The sequence below is a fragment of the Dendrobates tinctorius genome, unplaced genomic scaffold, assembly GCF_039654945.1.
Source record: "Dendrobates tinctorius isolate UK_male_01 unplaced genomic scaffold, ASM3965494v1 ptg000178l, whole genome shotgun sequence".
Classification (NCBI taxonomy): Eukaryota; Metazoa; Chordata; class Amphibia; order Anura; family Dendrobatidae; genus Dendrobates; species Dendrobates tinctorius.
The window spans coordinates 3,953,232-3,970,852 of record NW_027361845.1 but is presented as its reverse complement, the minus strand read 5'-3'; the positions used below and the strand labels follow the sequence as shown (position 1 = coordinate 3,970,852).

Sequence of the window (17,621 nt, the reverse complement as noted above, 5' to 3'; positions counted from 1 at the left end):
AGTAAAATTCATTTTTTTTTTAATCTCCAATAAAAATTCAGACAGTGATTCCTGACCCCCTGCCCATATAAAAATAATATCGTCAATAAAATGTTGCCAGAGGACCAGATTCACACGCAGCAAGCCACCAGGGTGTTTGTGGAGACCTTTCCAGCGCCCCACATAAAGGTTGGTATAACCAGGGGTGAATATGGGGCCCATAGCTGTGCCCCACTGTTGGGTGTAGTGGTTTGTCTTATATTTATAAGAATTATATGTTAAAATAAAAAGTATGCAATCTTTAATGAAATCCACTTGTTCGGTCAAAAACTGGTGTGTTTCATTTAAAAAATAGCTCGCTGCTTCACATCCTTTCTCATGTTGTATTACCGTATATAGTGATGTGATATCTAATGTCCATAAAATGTAATGTATCTTACTCAATAGTTGTAACACATGCCTGCTGTCTTTGAGGTAGGAAGGGAGATTAGGTATTAATTTTTTTAAGTAGCAATCTACATAACGGGACAGATTTGAGGTGAGGCATTTAATACCCGAAATTATTGGACAGCCTGGTGGGCTCGTAAGATATTTATGAATTTTTGGAGCATGGTAAAAAAATTTTTGGTATAGGGTATTAATATATTGAAATTCCTGTTTACTCAGTAGACCTTCATTAAGACCCTTAGTGATTAGATCCTTCAGCCCATCTATAGAGGTCACTAAAAAAGTCTGTGAAAAAAAAGCTCTAATATTAGACACAACCTCTCTAATAAGGAAAGAAAGGCTATACAAGATTTGCTCAATGATCAACACAATGCTTTATTCCCCGTCAGGTCTCTGTACACACAGGTGAGGACTCAGCAGAGGCTTTGTTCTCCGGCTCTTCTCTTACACTTTCTGTACATATTACACCACATGGTGCAGTGAGCATGATGGGGGTGGTGATATATAACGGCTCCTGCGCATCCGTGTGCTGCGGTAGAAAAGAAGGACAGTGTTACAGGTAATTCTGATTATAGGGTGAACCCTTTATGCTCTGGATTAATCTGATGTCTCCGGACGTTTCCTTACAGCCGAAGCCGTTACTCTGATGATAGCGATGGATTTTTTGCTTTCTCGTTTCGCCCTCTAGTGGTCACTATGTAATCAGACTAGTAATAATAATAATAATTTTATTTCTATAGCGCCGACATATTCCACAGCACTTTACATTTCAGAGGGGACTTGTACAGACGATAGACATTACAGCATAGTGACGGAAGTGACGGAGAGCTGCTGGATGTTCCGCCCACATGCGCTCTCGCCTCTCGGTACGCAACGAGTCTCCTCCTCTGGTCTATGATTTGGTAGCGGTCACATATGGAGGGATATTTAAAGCCCTACCTTTACATCAGAACACACTGCCCCCAGATGAAGCTGGTTAGCGAAACGTGCGTCGGGGCCTCGGCGCAACTTGCAGGCACTATTTGCACACATGGGTAAGACGTTCTGTCATATTATACTGATTATGTCTCAACTGACTGCCTTATAACGGGGTCAGCTGCTAACCTCATAGTTGTGGTGTTCTGGGTTGGTTTTCTGATCGGCAGTAAATGGTGGTATTTTTTGACCACATATGTAATATTAAACTGGCCGATCTGGGAAGTAATCTATATTTATGGGAGACTTTTTCTCCCTATTACCCTGCCCTTTTTACTCTCTAATGAGCTTTTGGGACATTTAGCAATACTTAGGACATCACTGCCCTCAGCATTAACCCCTTTGTACCTGCATAGTTGCACCATGGTTTCATTATTGTTCACTGGTCTTTTTACTATTTATTCTCTATTATATGCGTGATGCACTATTGTCGTGTATTTGTCAGTATCTTCTTGAATAAAATTTGTGATATTTTTGCATAAAGAAGGTGCTTTTCATTTTTAGATGATCAATTTTTTCTCATACATGTGTATAACTAATTTGAGGGATATAAGCTACTATCTTTTCTTTTATGCTTTACAATTACAGCATAGTAATCAGACATAAACAGACCAGTAAATGTTGCTATTCCGTATCGGGATTAAGTAGAAAAAAAAAAAAAAAAGTAAAAAACTCAATTAAAATCTTAAAAATCTGAAAAAAAATTTTTTGCACGTAAATATTGTAGAAATGAACGTAAAGATAAAGAAAGTACATATAACTTGTATCGACGAGTCTGGAATGACCAGATCTATATAAATATCACATCATATGACCCAATCAGTGAACACAGTAAAAAAAAGGCCAACAATATAGATTTTTTTCATTGTGAATTAAACCTCCAACGCAGAAAAGAAGTCCTCCACAGCTCTCATCTGGTAGAAAAATGTCTCAGTCCAAACGCTCAGAATATGGCGATGGGAAAACAAAAACTTTTTTGTCAATCAATGTTTTTATCGCAAATAGAAAATTTTGTAAAAATCAATCACATAACCCCGGCGTCACTGAGACCACACTGACCCGAAGAATTAAGCCGCCTTGTCTCATTTACCGCATGGTGTACAGCGTAAAATGGCGTAAAAACAAATGTAAAGTCCATTCCTGAATTGTTAATTATTTAATAATAAATCCAGTAACATCCACTCTCGAAAAGCCAAAAGGCCCCCTACTTCTCAGCCCCACAGCGTGCCCAAACCACAGCTGAGGTCAACAAATATGGCCCCGCTGCAGACGGGACAACACACTTAAAGGGGTTCTCTGGATCTAATCATGGATGAAGTATGAGATTGACTTAATTTAAAAATTGTGAGGTGCATTTGTATTCAGTCCCCTATAATTTGGTAACCCTAAATAAAATCCTGAGTGACCAATTGCCCCAGAAGTTGCATAATTAATACACTGAATCCATCTGTGTGTGATTTCTTTTCATTATAACTACAGCTGTTCTGTGAAGGCCTCAGAGGTTTGAGAAAATTAGGGATCAAACAACAACATGAAAACCAAGGAGCCCACCAGACAGGTCAGGGATAAAGTTGTAGAGAAGAGTGCTGCAGGGTTAGGTTAAAAAAATAGCCAAGTTCTAAAAATCCAACGGATCACTTATTAATTCATTATCCAAAAACGGAAGGAGTATGGCACAACTGCAAACCTACATGGCCGTCCACCTAACCTGACATCCCAAGCAAGGAGAGCACTAACTAGAGAAGAAGCCAAGAGGCCCATGAACACTGTGGAGGAGCTGCAGGGATCCACAGCTCAGGTGGAAGAATCAGTCCATAGGACAACTATTGGGACTCATGCTGTCAAACTGTTCCTGACAAATCTGCACTCCAAAAGTAAAATCGTGATTCTTCCCTTCCGAGTCCCGTTGTGCGTGCAAATAGTTGTATCCAACCACCTATTGGGTATTACCGTATTAGGGAGAATTTGTCTTACATATTGTTTCGTTCATTTTTTCCTACTATGCCGCGTGAAAGAGAATGTGTTGGAGCTAAAGCATCATTTTAATGGAAAAAAAAGTAATTTTAAATTTTTACATCCCAATGTTAAAAACTTTTGAAACGCACGTGTGAGTTGGAAAAAAGTAACTATATATACCCCTATGTGAACTTCTTGAGGGCTATAGATTCCAAAATGGGGTCATGTGTGGAAGGTTTCTGCTGTTTTGGCACCTCAGAGGCTTTGTAATTTGACATGGCGTCCAAACCTATTTCATGCAGCCAATTCAGATCTCATGCTAATAAGGGGAACACCCCCAAAACATGTGTCTGCAAATTGAGATTAAGCTTTTACCCTGTCCATGCGGCAAGGCTCGTAAAAGGGTCGATATTGACTTTTAGGATTGCTACTTCAAATAGGTGGAACTAGAGTGCGAGTCATCTTCCTCTCTGAAGAGGAAATTTGTATAATTTAATGGCATGGCCGATAAGTCTCCTTACACTGGCATGTCAACAAGGAGAAACATTACCCCTTAAATGGTCATGCAGCGCCTGTGAGTCCAAAAAGTCACTGCACATCTAAACAAATTCCTTGAGGGTGTAAATAGGGTCTTTCACGGGGTTGGAGGGATTCTGTTTTGGTACCGCAAGGACTCCACAAATATGACATGGTGACCGTGTCAACTATCTATCCAAGCCTGAATTGCTCTCCAAATGGCGCTCCTTTCCTTTTCACCCTGCCATGTGCCCAAACAATAGATTCTGACCACATATGGGGTATCGTTGCATTCGGTAGAAATTCAGTAGAAACCCCCTTTGTCACTGGATTTTCTCTCATTATAGTTTGTGAAAATGAAAAAAAATTGAAGCTAAACCATCATTTTTGTTGAACTTTCCACTTCACATTAATTACTGTGAAGCGCCTGAAGGGTTATCCAGCATTGTGAATGGGGAGTAGGGGCTTGATTACTTTTGAGGGGTGCAGTTTTTTAAATGGTATCACTTTTGTTTGTTTTTTTTTTACACATAGACTGAATAGGGCTTTCAAAATACAGATTTAGTAAATTTTGTCGAAAAAAATGAAAAATTGCTGTCAAACATTTAACCCTTCTAATATCTTCAAATTAAATGGCGTTTCAACAATGACGCTGAGGTAAACTAGATATGTAGGAAATATAATTTTTTCCATATTTTTTTGTGGTATGACTGTCTGTTGTAAGAGCATACAAATTCACAGTTTGAAAATTGCCAATTTTACACAATTTTTGCAAAATGTCTGCTATTTTCATATATAAAATCACATTTTATCAACTCAAATCCACCATTAAGAAGACTGACAATGAGTTAAATAAAAACCTTTTCACAATCACTGGAATTGGAAAATGTATTACAGAGTTATTGGCATATAAATTGACACATGTCAGATGTGAAAAATGGGGCTATGTCAAGAAGGTGAAAACAGGCTTCAATGGTAAAGGTTTAAACCATACATTGAAACCCTAAAAGAACAAAAAATTGAAATGCCGCTGTTCTGTCTCCGACATTTAATTCAACATTTGATTTATTATCTGCTTGTTAATGTGTACAGTGTTTTCTGGCTCCATCTAGTGACCAGAGTCATAACTACAGTATTATTATGTGTTTTACTTTCATTTTGCCATTCCCTCGGTTTGCAGTGCGTTCTGGTAAGGTTGCAATGCACCCTGGTAGCCTTTTGCAAAGGATTATGGTCAGTTCAGCCCCCATTTTCCCTCCAGTCCACCATTTTCTTGCTTCCTGCATCCAGGAAGCATCTCATTTCTCTTCTCCCCTTGTGACAGCATCGCTGGTATGTACTTATGTTTCCTGTATCCAATTGCTGTCTGATATTAGCCTGCTTAGTTAGCTCCCCTGGCTAGCTATTAGTGCAGATAATGTATGTTATGTATATTATGTATTCCTATGTACCCTGTATTGACTGAGTGTATTTATATGTTTGCTTGTAGTTTCACCGCGCCAATATACCATCACGTTCAATAAAGCACAGATTCAACCTAGAGTCTCCTTATTGGACCCCGGTATAGCGGTTTAGCTGCCTGTATAGCTACATGCATTCTGCTTCATTTAGTGAGGACAAAACAGCCGCAGTATTGACATTTTTGGTTACGACACTACTCTAAAAAAAATACATAAAAAAAGATCAAAACGTCATATGTATCCCAAACATCAGCTCAACAAGCAAAAATTAGCCCTGTCTTACAGTAGGTGCACTGACTTTTTTACATAATTCAGATTTTTTTTTTAACCACAAAAATATTCAAATATGGTATTGATCTAATCGTACCGACCGGGAAAATTGTGTTACCAGGCAATTTTTACAGTAATGCCGTATAAACAAACCCCCAAAAAACAAAAGTCATAATTCATTTTTCTTTCACCGCATTTTTTTCTTTTTACATTTTCCAGGACATTGTATGGTAAAATGAATGTTGTCATTCAGAACTACGACTTGTCCCGCAAAAAACAAGCCCTCGATGGAGGAATAAAAAAGCTATGGCACTTGGAATAAGTGGGGAAAATATGACATGCGAAAAAACGTATAAAAAAAAATCGACTTGGTCATGAAATGGTTAATGATAACGTAATAATGTTCGGTGGCGATTATAACGAATCTGCTGATATCACCTTCTAGTATAGTCTCCGTTGACAGGTCCCGCAGAGGACGCCAAACAAGCCGTTAATCATCTGGATGGTGCAGAGGACGACTTGAATGGCGCTGGCCACCATGATGGTGGAGAAGAAGATGACGTTGAACTCAACCACTCCGATCGGTATGGTACACCGGGACCAGGACTGCCTGTGGAAGAGGTAGCTGGTCTCCAGGCTGTGAGGAGACAACGGAGAGTTATGAAAAGTGACTGAAAGAACATCTGTATATATTGCCCAAGGCAACCAATCACAGTCAAGCTTTCATTTTACCAGAGCAACCAGTCCAGTCACAGCGAAGCTTTCATTTTACAAGAGGTGTGGAAGTGATGAAAGCTGAGCTCTGATTGGTTGCATTGAGAATCAAAGGGATTCTTACTATTAAATTGTTTTGATCCGCGAGGCCTAAAGTGCGTTAGTAATAGTCCACATATTTCACAGATTTTAGAGGACATCTTAGAAAAATGAGTCATTTCTTTCCTTCCGCCATTGGACACTTACTCTATATATTCCCTGTCTAGTTTGAAGGGGGATGTCCAGCGCTGCTGTCCATCGATGAACGTGTAATAACACTGAGGGCCGTGGATGAGACCAAGCAACGAGGTGACAAATCCATAGAGGGATCCACAAACAGCAATGGCTGCCAAGGCGATGGAGACCAGCATCTAGGGGAAGAGGAGTCAATGAGGTTCATTCATATCGAGAGGTGTAATGCAGACAGGGCGTACAGCGGTGGAAGACCTCTGGCATCGACAGGCCAGTTTCCATGGCAATCTTCAGGGTCTTATGACTCTGACGCTCAATTTCCACCAAAAGGCTTAGGCTCTGGACAGATGTTGGTGAAACTAAGCAGTCAGGGCGCAGATATCGGTCACCGACTTGCATAAAGGGGGCCTGTCACTTACCATAAATAGGTATTATTTTTACCTGGTGTAAATGCCGCTGTTCTTCTGAACCCGGCAATGTTTTTCGTTTCTTCCTGCGCTCCTCCGTTCCTGAGATATGGCCTCTTCTTCCCTGTATATAAATCCGGCCTTATTATCCAAGTGGGCGTGGTCCATAATTCTTGTTTGTGGGCATCTTCTTTAGGACTCCACCCAGTTTACTAAAAATACTAGATTTATATCTAATAAAGAAGAGGCCATATCTAAGGAATGCAGAGGAGCAGGGAGGAACAAAAAACATGTCCAGATTCAGGACACCAGCGGCATTGACACCAGGGACATGAATGACCTATCTATGGAAAGTGACAGATCGGCTATAATTGTGGTGAGGAGGGTGGCAGGTGGTCAGGTACTGGCTTCTGCCTGAGTCTATGAGAGGCATATAGGGGCACAGACTGGCACTAGTCTATGAGAATGTATAATGGTCCTGGGGTCCACCTGAGGGAAGTTCGTTAAGGTCTGCTCTAGCATATAACTTAATATGATGGACCCTGGTGTTACCATTTTTCAAGCAGGTTATATAATGTTGTAGTAAACTGTATCAAATAAAGGGTACCAGACGGGTAAAATTCTCAGCAATCCCATTGATCGACTGGCAGCGCATCACCTTCTTCATTGTTTAATAGCACCACAGCTTTGGTAGTGGCGGCGCCTGGTACTGCAGATCAATCCCATTTATCGGTGAGGACCTAAGCTTCTCTGAATTGTAATACGAGTCACTGCAACTAATAGGCGCTGTACCTGGTAAACAGTGAAGAAAGAGCTCCGGAGGTCCCTTTAATCAGCTATTGTGCCCCAATGGCCTAGCGTAACAATACGTCAATCTAGTACCCCTGGAAAAACCCGTAATCCAAAAATATCTGATGAGTTTCTCCTCGACTGGACCCTGTCCATGGCTGGATCCTCTTGTCCATTATCTGACTTGATTTTTGGACACTTTGGACCCATCAGAGGGAATATTTCTAACCATCTATACAGCAGCATTCATTTATATTGATCATGTGAGTGTCAGCAGCACACAGACTACTTCATATAGGGTGGTCCTCTGCTGGACCTCATTGTTGTGGCAAGGCCCTGAATCTAGTCAGAACCTGGTCCTCTTCTGGCCCCATCAAGCCCAGCTTTGATCCACTCTTAGCTAATATCAGCAAGTTCTGTAGAACCCCAGGGTTCCGTCTGGGGTTAATATCAGCGAGTTCTGTAGAACCCCAGGGTTCCGTCTGGGGTTAATATCAGCGAGTTCTGTAGAACCCCAGGGTTCCGTCTGGGGTTAATATCAGCGAGTTCTGTAGAACCCCAGGGTTCCGTCTGGGGTTAATATCAGCGAGTTCTGTAGAACCCCAGGGTTCCGTCTGGGGTTAATATCAGCGAGTTCTGTAGAACCCCAGGGTTCCGTCTGGGGTTAATATCAGCGAGTTCTGTAGAACCCCAGGGTTCCGTGGCGGGTTAATATTAACGAGTTCTTTTGTGGCGAGTTAATATCAGCGAGTTCTGTAGAACCCCAGGGTTCCGTGGCGGGTTAATATTAACGAGTTCTTTTGTGGCGAGTTAATATCAGTGAGTTCCGCAGAGCCCTAGGGTTCCGTGGCGGGTTAATATTAACGAGTTCTTTTGTGGCGGGTTAATATCAGTGAGTTCCGCAGAGCCCTAGGGTTCCGTGGTGGGTTAATATCAATGACTTCTTTCTTGGAGGATTAATATCAGTGAGTTCCATAGAACCCGAGGGTTCCGTGGCATGTTACTTGGGGTTCCGTAAGCTGATACGTGGACTTGCTCAGATATATCACTTGACAACAGTGCCCGATTATGGCCAGTAGTAGTGAATTCACCAATGGCTAAGGATCCACAATGGGGACTTCAGTATTTTTTGGGTTCCTCGCTACCATCGGGATCTTACCCCACATCGATTGTTACATTTCCCTCGTCGACCAGTGAACTGTATGCAAATGGCAGGAATTAGGACCTAGGAGAAGAAAAAATAGTGAGATTGTGGTACTGTGAGTTTATTATTGATTTGGCCTGTATGGGCATTTGTCCCCCTTAGGTAGAGAATAGAACCATTATGAATCATGTGCCCCCTCAGGCACTAGGACCCAGCTGCTAACCCTGCCATCCTTGTAGCCACACCCCTGACTCCACCCCTATGTACACATTTCATTGCTGTATGCCTGATCATCCATCCAGGGTTAAAATACATCCTTATTTATGGTTGTTTATCAACTGTTTGGGATTTCCCATGGTGCCTGGGCTGAAATGGCCAGGGATTACTTAACCATCGCCCAAATGTGAGCGTTCCAGGACTCAGCTGGGTCGGGGATTGTTGGTAACTATGTTTATGTTCAGGGCCAATCTAAACATTCCTAGATCCAGCAGACGCCCTGATTAGCAATCACAGAGATGCACTGTAGCCGGGTGCAATCCACCTTGTAATGGCTGACAACAGAATACTGATAACAGTGAGGGGCTGATAACATAAGATACAGCGAAGGTGTACACAGGGTGAGGAATGGAAAGTTCTTAGGGTCAATGGAGGTGTAGGAGTGATCTGTGCCTCCTGACCATCAGCTTCTCTGCTCTTACAGTAAAGAATCCACATAAAACTCCATATAGTGCCCAAATGATAGACAATATCCCATCCAAATAATACTCTCTTAAAGTACCCCCGTAATACTGCCATATAGCTTCCGAATACAAATAATATACAGAATTAAAATATTATTTTAAAGAACCCACATAAGCATCTCAATAATATACACTGTATATATAAAAACCTGCCACATAGAGCCCAGATGATATACAGCATCTCAAATATATATATATATATATATATATATATAAAGCCATATTGTGCCCAGATGATATGCAGCATCTCAATAATATATACTGTATATATAAAAACCCACCATATAGAGAACAGATGATATGCAGCATCTCAATAATATATACTGTATATATATATACTGCCATATTGTGCCCAGATGATATGCAGCATCTCAATAATATATACTGTATATATAAAAACCCACCATATAGAGCACAGATGATATGCAGCATCTCAATAATATATACTGTATATATATATATATATATATATATATATTGCCATATTGTGCGCAGATGATATACAGTATAACATCCAAATAAATATACTGCCATACATTGCCAAAATAATATTCAGCATCCAAATAATACTTTTTATGAACCTAGATAATACTGCTATATTGTGTGCACATTATATACTGGATAGAATCAAAATAATACTCTCTTAATGAACCTACATAATACCGCCATATAGTGCCCACATTATATACAGCATCGGAGCAACACTCAATATACCTACAAAATACTGTCATATAATGCACAAAGGATATACAGCATCCAATTGATACACTCTTAAAGAGCCCACATAATACCGCCATATAGTGCCCAAATGATATCAAGGATCCAAATCAAACTACATAATACTGCCATATTATACCAAAATATTATGCAACATCGAAAAATTACATTTATTGGAACCCCATTACACTGCCATATAGGGCCCAACTGAAATACAACATTTAAATAATACTCTCCTAATGACACCATATAAAACTGACATATATACCCCACATAATTCAGCCCTACAATATCCACATGATACACAGAATCCATGAAATACTTTTATTAAACCTACAGTATGGTGCACAAATTATACTGTAACCAAATAACAATTTCTTAAAGGAGCCACATAATACCGCCATATAGTACCCAAATGATATACAGCACCTAGATAATACTCTCTTAAAGAACCAACATAATACTGTGCCTAAATAATACACTGACTGTACCCTTCATTTAAAGCACTCACATAATCACATAATACCGCCATATAGTGCCCACAATATACTGGAATTTAATTCAAAACTAATGCTGCCATATGCTGTTACATAATCCTGGCCAGGTTTATTTCGCTCCTGGTGTCTCTGGGGTGTAGTAATGATGTTGAGGATACCTACATGCATTGACATCCCTGCAGCAAACCAACCTGTCCCCCATACTTTATCCTCCATCACTTACCAGAAATCCACTTCCAAAAAATCCTCCGAGATACAGAACTTCTGGCGTGAGCTTCTTCTGGGGGTCTCTCACAGCCTCAGTGGTCCATCCTGGAAAGAGCAGCAATATGTTACAGAGGATGCATAGGGCGCAGAATGGGTACAAGGAGACCCCGATAAATTTCGAACAGTCGCCTGTGCACATGGCTATAGAGGGAGATGGGGAGGCAAGAGGAAGGGGCTCAATGTGATGGGAGACCCCAGAGACCTCAGGAGGGTTGTGAGCTCCTCCACCGATGGCAGCTTCCTTATTGACTCTTGTGTCACAACTACATAAAACTGTGAAGTTTGGACCCGACGTTCCCCAGAAAGAGATAATACAGAGAATCCGGAAACTGGAGGTGGTGGAACTACAAATCACAGTATACCCTATTGTTATGACACATACACAATAAGGACAGAAGTATGTGCCCCCTCCATATCCACCTCCAGGAGCATTCCTGACCTCATCCTACCTCCATAGACATTAATATGGAGTTGCCCCTCTGCAGATATAACAGCTCCACCTCTTCTGGGGGGATTTCTACAAGATCTTGGAGGGGTCTGTGGGGAATTTTTGCCCCTTTATCCACAAGAGCGTTTGTGAGGTCAGGCCCTGATGCTGGGAGAAGTCGGACTCACAAGGGCCCAATACTGACCCCTGATAACACATAGCATTATCCTCCTCCACCATCTGTACAGGGGAACAATGCAATCAGGGGGTAATGTCCTCCTGGATTCACCAAACCCAGACTCCTCCATCAGACGCAGATAGAAAAGTGCGATCCGTCACTGCACAGAACACGGCTCCTCCAGAGTCCAGCGCTGGCAGCTTTACACCACTCCATCCGACGCTTGGCATTGTGTTGCTTGGTGACGTACGGCTGCATGCAGCTGCTCGGCCATGAAGCCGTGTTTGTGCTGATGTTATACCAAGGGAGGTCTGGACTCAGCAGAGCTGTGGGGACTTACCTGCCCTCTGCTCCTCAGCACTAGGCCCCCGCTCTGTACCGTTACAGGGTCTCCACTTTGTGGCTGAGTTGTTGCCGTTCCTCCTACTTCTCAGTAATGTCCCTCACAGGTAATGGGCGAAGATCCAGGAGAAGAAATCTCATGGATGGATATGTTACCCTGGTGGCTCCTACTACAGGACGGCACTGGCATCAGTGGGCCCTGCACCACCGGCCGATCTGTCATATGTTAGTAAAGGCAGACGACATGGGGGGCCCTGGGGTTATATACACCTGGAGCCAGGGGATGAACGTTATACTGACTGCTGAGCCGTGTATCTAATCCTATCTTGTGTGATATTGACTGCTGAGCTATGTATCTAATCCTATCCTGTGTGATACTATCTGCTGAGCCGTGTATGTGGCGCCCCTGAGGCTCAGTCGCCACAGAGGTACTGCACCTTCTCCTAATGTGCGGTGCCCCACCGTCCTGGTAGGTTGGGAACTCCTTTCCACGCTCCAACACTCGCACCCCACACAACAGGGTAGTTCTGCGCATCACATTGAGGTCCTTTCTTCTCCTATATATTAGGAGCACCTCTGGTGGCTCCCTGCATGGAACACTGGATGTGTTGGGAGGTGGGTGGAGTTTAGATCCATATAAAAGGTTGGGAAGGTTTAGAATGACAAATCAGTTCAGTCCGTTAGGGGAGTCGGGAGAAGGACAATCAGTCAGGAGAGTCTGAGGACAGGTCCGAGGAGAAGGAGAGAGACGTAGAACTGTAAACTAAGCATCCATCAGAAGGAGAGACAAGTACGGAACGAAGGAGTAGAGAACAGAGAGGAGGAGTGGGTTGGAAGAGGACCCCTGCCTATAGGTTCTCAGCGCAAGGCCGGGGCCCAGTCCCCGAGGTTGTATGGACACTTATGGTTCTGCAGCAGACACCGGTGGAGTAGTTGGCTGTAAATGCATTACTCCCATCCAAGACTTGAGGCACAACAGCAACACAGATAGAGAGCCGGGAGCGAGGCGTCCCCGAAGCAGGCTACAGCTGTCTGCTGTGCAAGTAAAGTTCTAGGAACATCTAGTTAGGAGGCATTCCAGGGTTACTAAGTACTGGAGTGCTTCACACCACAAGGCGCATTGGAGGAGTCATTCAGGAAAGGTACATGTTGGCGGAGTGTTGGAGAGGAGAGCCCTGACTTGCCCGGGAGGTTGATTGAGTCTTTACCCTGGAGGACACGGCACGGAGGCAAGCACCAGTGTGTACCACGAACTGTGAGTAAAGCTTTGAAACTGCAAGCTCTGGTGTCCTCCATTCCTTCATCGCTAACACCTTCAGCACAGCTACATCTGGGTACCAGCATCTACACCATCCTGCACTTCTCCAGATCCATTGCCCCTACACTGCCCTGGGACTACAGCTCCACCTGTGGGGAGCTACGCCATCCTTGCTGTACTACACCATCAGTCCCAGCAGATCTGCATGCAGCGTCGGCTTAACAACTCCCTTTCCGAACACCACAGGTGGCGTCACAAACTATTATCCCATTAACTACCTCAAACCACCCTATTACTTGGGCGCCCAAGGCCACGGATCGGGTCACCGCTGCCGCGACACATCCCCCTGACACCGGCCCGGTACCGAGTACCCCATGGCCCTGGGAGGGCGCCCCAACTTGGCGTCACAAACAGGATGACGAGACCCGATGCCATCGGGTTCTGTGCGCCTGGGATTCGTTGGACTTTACACTTTTGAAAATGTGCAGAAGACCTAATTTGATAGACTGTAAAATGGACATTAGAAATGGCCGCTGGCTCGGAGAAAAAGGGCGTGAAGAGATGGGAGGTCCTAGGAAAAGACCGCGAAGAGTCTTGGGCCTCCCCTGCCTGAATTACTATGTGACAGCAACATGGCCCACCCCCCGAGGGGTTCGTATACTGGCTTGGTATGGAGGCGCTGGAAGAAGACGCCGCCCCCAGAGGGAGGGGCAGAAGAAGGCAGTGGCGGGAAAGGGGCTGAGGCAGGAAGAAGAATGCCAGAACGCCATTTTGGAGAGAGAGGGAAGGAGGCCTGCAGAGCGCGGGGAAATGGATCTCCCTGGCGCCATGGCTGAAGGCTCCAACCCGACTTCTGAGATGATCCGCCGGCAGCTGGCAGAAGAGATAGCCGAGCTGACCACCTGGTTGCGGCTGAGGCAGGAGGCCTTGGAAAGGCTGAGCTGGCAGCAAGCCCAAGAGGGGCCTACACCTGCAGTACCCGTTCCACCGGTACCTGCTACCGCTGCACCGTACTGTCCTCAGGCTGCGCTGGTTTACACCTCCACGCTGTCCGTGCAGCTGACTGTCGCTCGCCCAGAAAAGTCATCAGAGACCCCGGGAGCTGAGACTGTGCTCCCGCCCGGACCTGTCGCGGCCGCGCAGGTCCCTACTGAAGCCTCTGCGGACCCGGAGCTGCCATCCGCTCCCCTAACACCAGCACCCGGACCCGCCATTCCGATGGATGTCCCCGCAATGCCCCACCGCCTTGGGCCTGTACTGGAGCCAGAGCACCGCCAGGAGGTCCCAGGTATGACTACAGCCCCTGCACCTGGGAAGGCCCTGGGGTGCGCGCCCGTAGTGGCCGCGGGACAGGTCGTGTTGGACCTCGTCTGGGACCGAGATGCTAGTCCCAAGGGGGAAACATCTGAACCCCTAACGGTGGTACCGCGGGCCCAAGTGGGTGAGAGCAGGTCCCGGGAGGAAGAAAAGACTGAGGCCTGTTGTCAGGCTACCTTCCGGCAACTAGCAGCTGAATACCGGGAGAGGGAGCAGAGAAGGATGTCGGTGCTGGGTCCTGATTTAGACGGCAAAGAGAGAGCCCGTGCTGGTCACTTTGGTCCCCGGGACGCAGCTGGATGGGGGCAAGTTTTGAATGTGAACCAGGAGAGAGGTTTCGGGTTCATTGCAGACCCCAAAAGAATCAGTGACCTGTTCTTCAGTCGGCGAGATGTGGAGTCGCATCTGAGGAAAGGACATCCTGATAGAGACCTGCGGCCTGGGGAGTACGTAACCTTCACCCGGCATGAGGGGCTCAGGGGGTGGTATGCCCTGAATGTACGCCGTATTCCAGAGGAGCTTATTGAGAGATATAAGGCGAAGTGACCTGTTGCTGCCCCTCTACCCACCGTTGCCATCCAGACTGTTCAGGTACCGGCTTTTGGGAAACCAGCTGCCCCTACATCAGCACCAGCCCGGAAGCCTAAGCCAAAGTTCTCCAATTTGACACCATGGGAAGAAGGATACCTAAAGATTGTCAACGATTACTTTGAATCTGTTAGCAGGTCCAGTTCAGCTTCCAGAACCCCAGGAGGGGATCAGCACTAAAGATAAAAATCTCGTTACCCAGGAGGGTTTGTTGAACCAGTTGTGCCTTTTTGTTCATCATGTTTTTGTTTTTCCGGTAGCACCTTTGTTGCCTAGTTTTTGAGTGGCAGCGTTTTTCAACTTTGAACTTCTGTGATCATGAACTTGGAGTGTATCACAAACTCTCTTGTAAAGAGTTTGCACCTCTTTAGGTGCTCTCTCTTGGTTTTACATAAAGACACTTTGCGAAGATGATATTTTGCATGGACACTTTTCGAAGATGATGTCTACCTCTGAGGACACTGCAAGAAATCCCGGCTGGGAGCAGTGTCCAGCACTTACAAGAATCTTTGCACTGTTTTATTGAAAAGTATTTGATAATGTGTTTTATAAGAGTATTAGTAACTGAGAAATAGCTTTTATAGAAGAATTAGGAATGTCTGATATAGAGATGAGCAATTTGAATAAAGAATTGAAAGTGACAGGTGACGGACCAGATACTTGCAGTCAACGTCTTGCGTCAGGAGAAAGAAAGAAAGAAAGAAAGGAAGAAAGAAAGAAAGGAAAAAAAAAAGAAATAATAGGGGAAATGTGTTACAGAATATAGCACTTTTGAATTAATGAAAAATTTGCACTGTTTAACTTAGAATTTTAGATAGAATTGTTGGTAACGTTCAAGATGAGTACCTCGTATACTAGGAAGCCTAGTATAAGAAAAGTTTGTTCTGCATTGCAAAATTTTTTGTATGTTTCTTTGCTGTCAACTTTGTTTACCTTGCAGCCCGCGGATGTGCTGTGTTTAACGGGGGGGTATGTGGCGCCCCTGAGGCTCAGTCACCACAGAGGTACTGCAGCTTCTCCTAAGGTGCGGTGCCCCGCCGTCCTGGTAGGTTGGGAACTCCTTTCCATGCTCCAACACTCGCACCCCACACAACAGGGTAGTTCTGCACATCACATTGAGGTCCATTCTTCTCCTATACGTTAGGAGCACCTCTGGTGGTTCCCTGCATGGAACACTGGATGTGTTGGGAGGTGGGTGGGATTTAGATCCATATAAAAGGTTGGGAGGTTTAGAATGACAAGTCAGTTCAGTCCCTTAGGGGAGTCGGGAGAAGGACAGTCAGTCAGGAGAGTCTGAAGACGGGTCCGAGGAGGAGAGAGACGTAGAACTGTAACCTAAGCATCCATCAGAAGGAGAGACAAGTACGGAATGAAGGAGTAGAGAACAGAGAGGAGGAGTGGGTTGGAAGAGGAACCCTGCCAATAGATTCCCAGCGCAAGGCCGGGGCCCGGTCCCCGAGGTTGTATGGACCCTTATGGTTCTGCAGCAGACACCAGTGGAGTAGTTGGCTGTAAATTCATTACTCCCATCCAAGACTTGAGGCACAACAGCAACACAGATAGAGAGGCGGGATCAAGGCGTCCCCGAAGCAGGCTACAGCTGTCCGCCGTGCAAGTAAAGTTCTAGGAACATCTAGTTAGGAGGCATTCCAGGGTTACTAAGTACTGGAGTGCTTCACACCACAAGGCGAATTGGAGGAGTCGTTCAGGAAAGGTACATGTTGGCGAAGTGTTGGAGAGGAGAGCCCTGACTTGCCCTGGAGGTTGATTGAGTCTTTACCCCGGAGGATATATCTGGGTACCAGCATCCACACCATCCTGCACTTCTCCAGATCCATTGCACCTACACTACCCTGGGACTACAGCTCCACCTGTGGGGAGCTACACCATCATTGCTACACTACACCATCAGTCCCAGCGGATCTGCATGCAGCGTCGGCTTAACACCTCCCTTTCCGAACACCACAGATGGCGTCACGAACTATTATCCCATTAACTACCTCAAACCACCCTATTACTTGGGCGCCCAGGGCCACGGACCGGGTCACCGCTGCTGCGACACATCCCCCTGACACCGGCCTGGTACCGAGTACCCCATGGCCCTGGGAGGGCACCCATGTATGTAATCATGTAATCCTATCCTGTGAGATACTGACTGCTGAGCCGTGTATCTTATCCTATCCTGTGTGATACTGGGTCGCCCTCACACCCAGGGCAGTGGGGTACTCGGTACCGGGCCCGATGGTCCTCAATGGGAGATGTCACGGTAGCTGGAACCCGGCCCGTGGCCCTGGGCGCCCATTATAAATGTTCAGTGTCAATGTGTAAGTCGTGACGCCACCTGTGGTGTTCGGCAAGGTAGATGTTAAGCTGACGCTGCAGACAGTTCCTCTGGGACAGAT

The 17,621-nt window shown here is 45.0% G+C and overlaps 1 protein-coding gene across 1 annotated transcript; it reads right to left on the bottom strand.

Annotated features, from left to right (window-relative positions):
* Positions 1–776: 776 nt before the first annotated feature.
* Positions 777–11,358, bottom strand: LOC141054348 (transmembrane 4 L6 family member 5-like). The gene is made up of 5 exons (XM_073551666.1): positions 11,066–11,358; positions 8,904–8,969; positions 6,564–6,727; positions 6,042–6,240; positions 777–955 (listed from the first exon to the last, which is right to left on the bottom strand). Exons 1-4 carry the CDS (start codon positions 11,246–11,248, stop codon positions 6,045–6,047), a joined length of 609 nt encoding a protein of 202 aa, XP_073407767.1. The 5' UTR covers positions 11,249–11,358; the 3' UTR covers positions 777–955; positions 6,042–6,044.
* Positions 11,359–17,621: the final 6,263 nt, after the last annotated feature.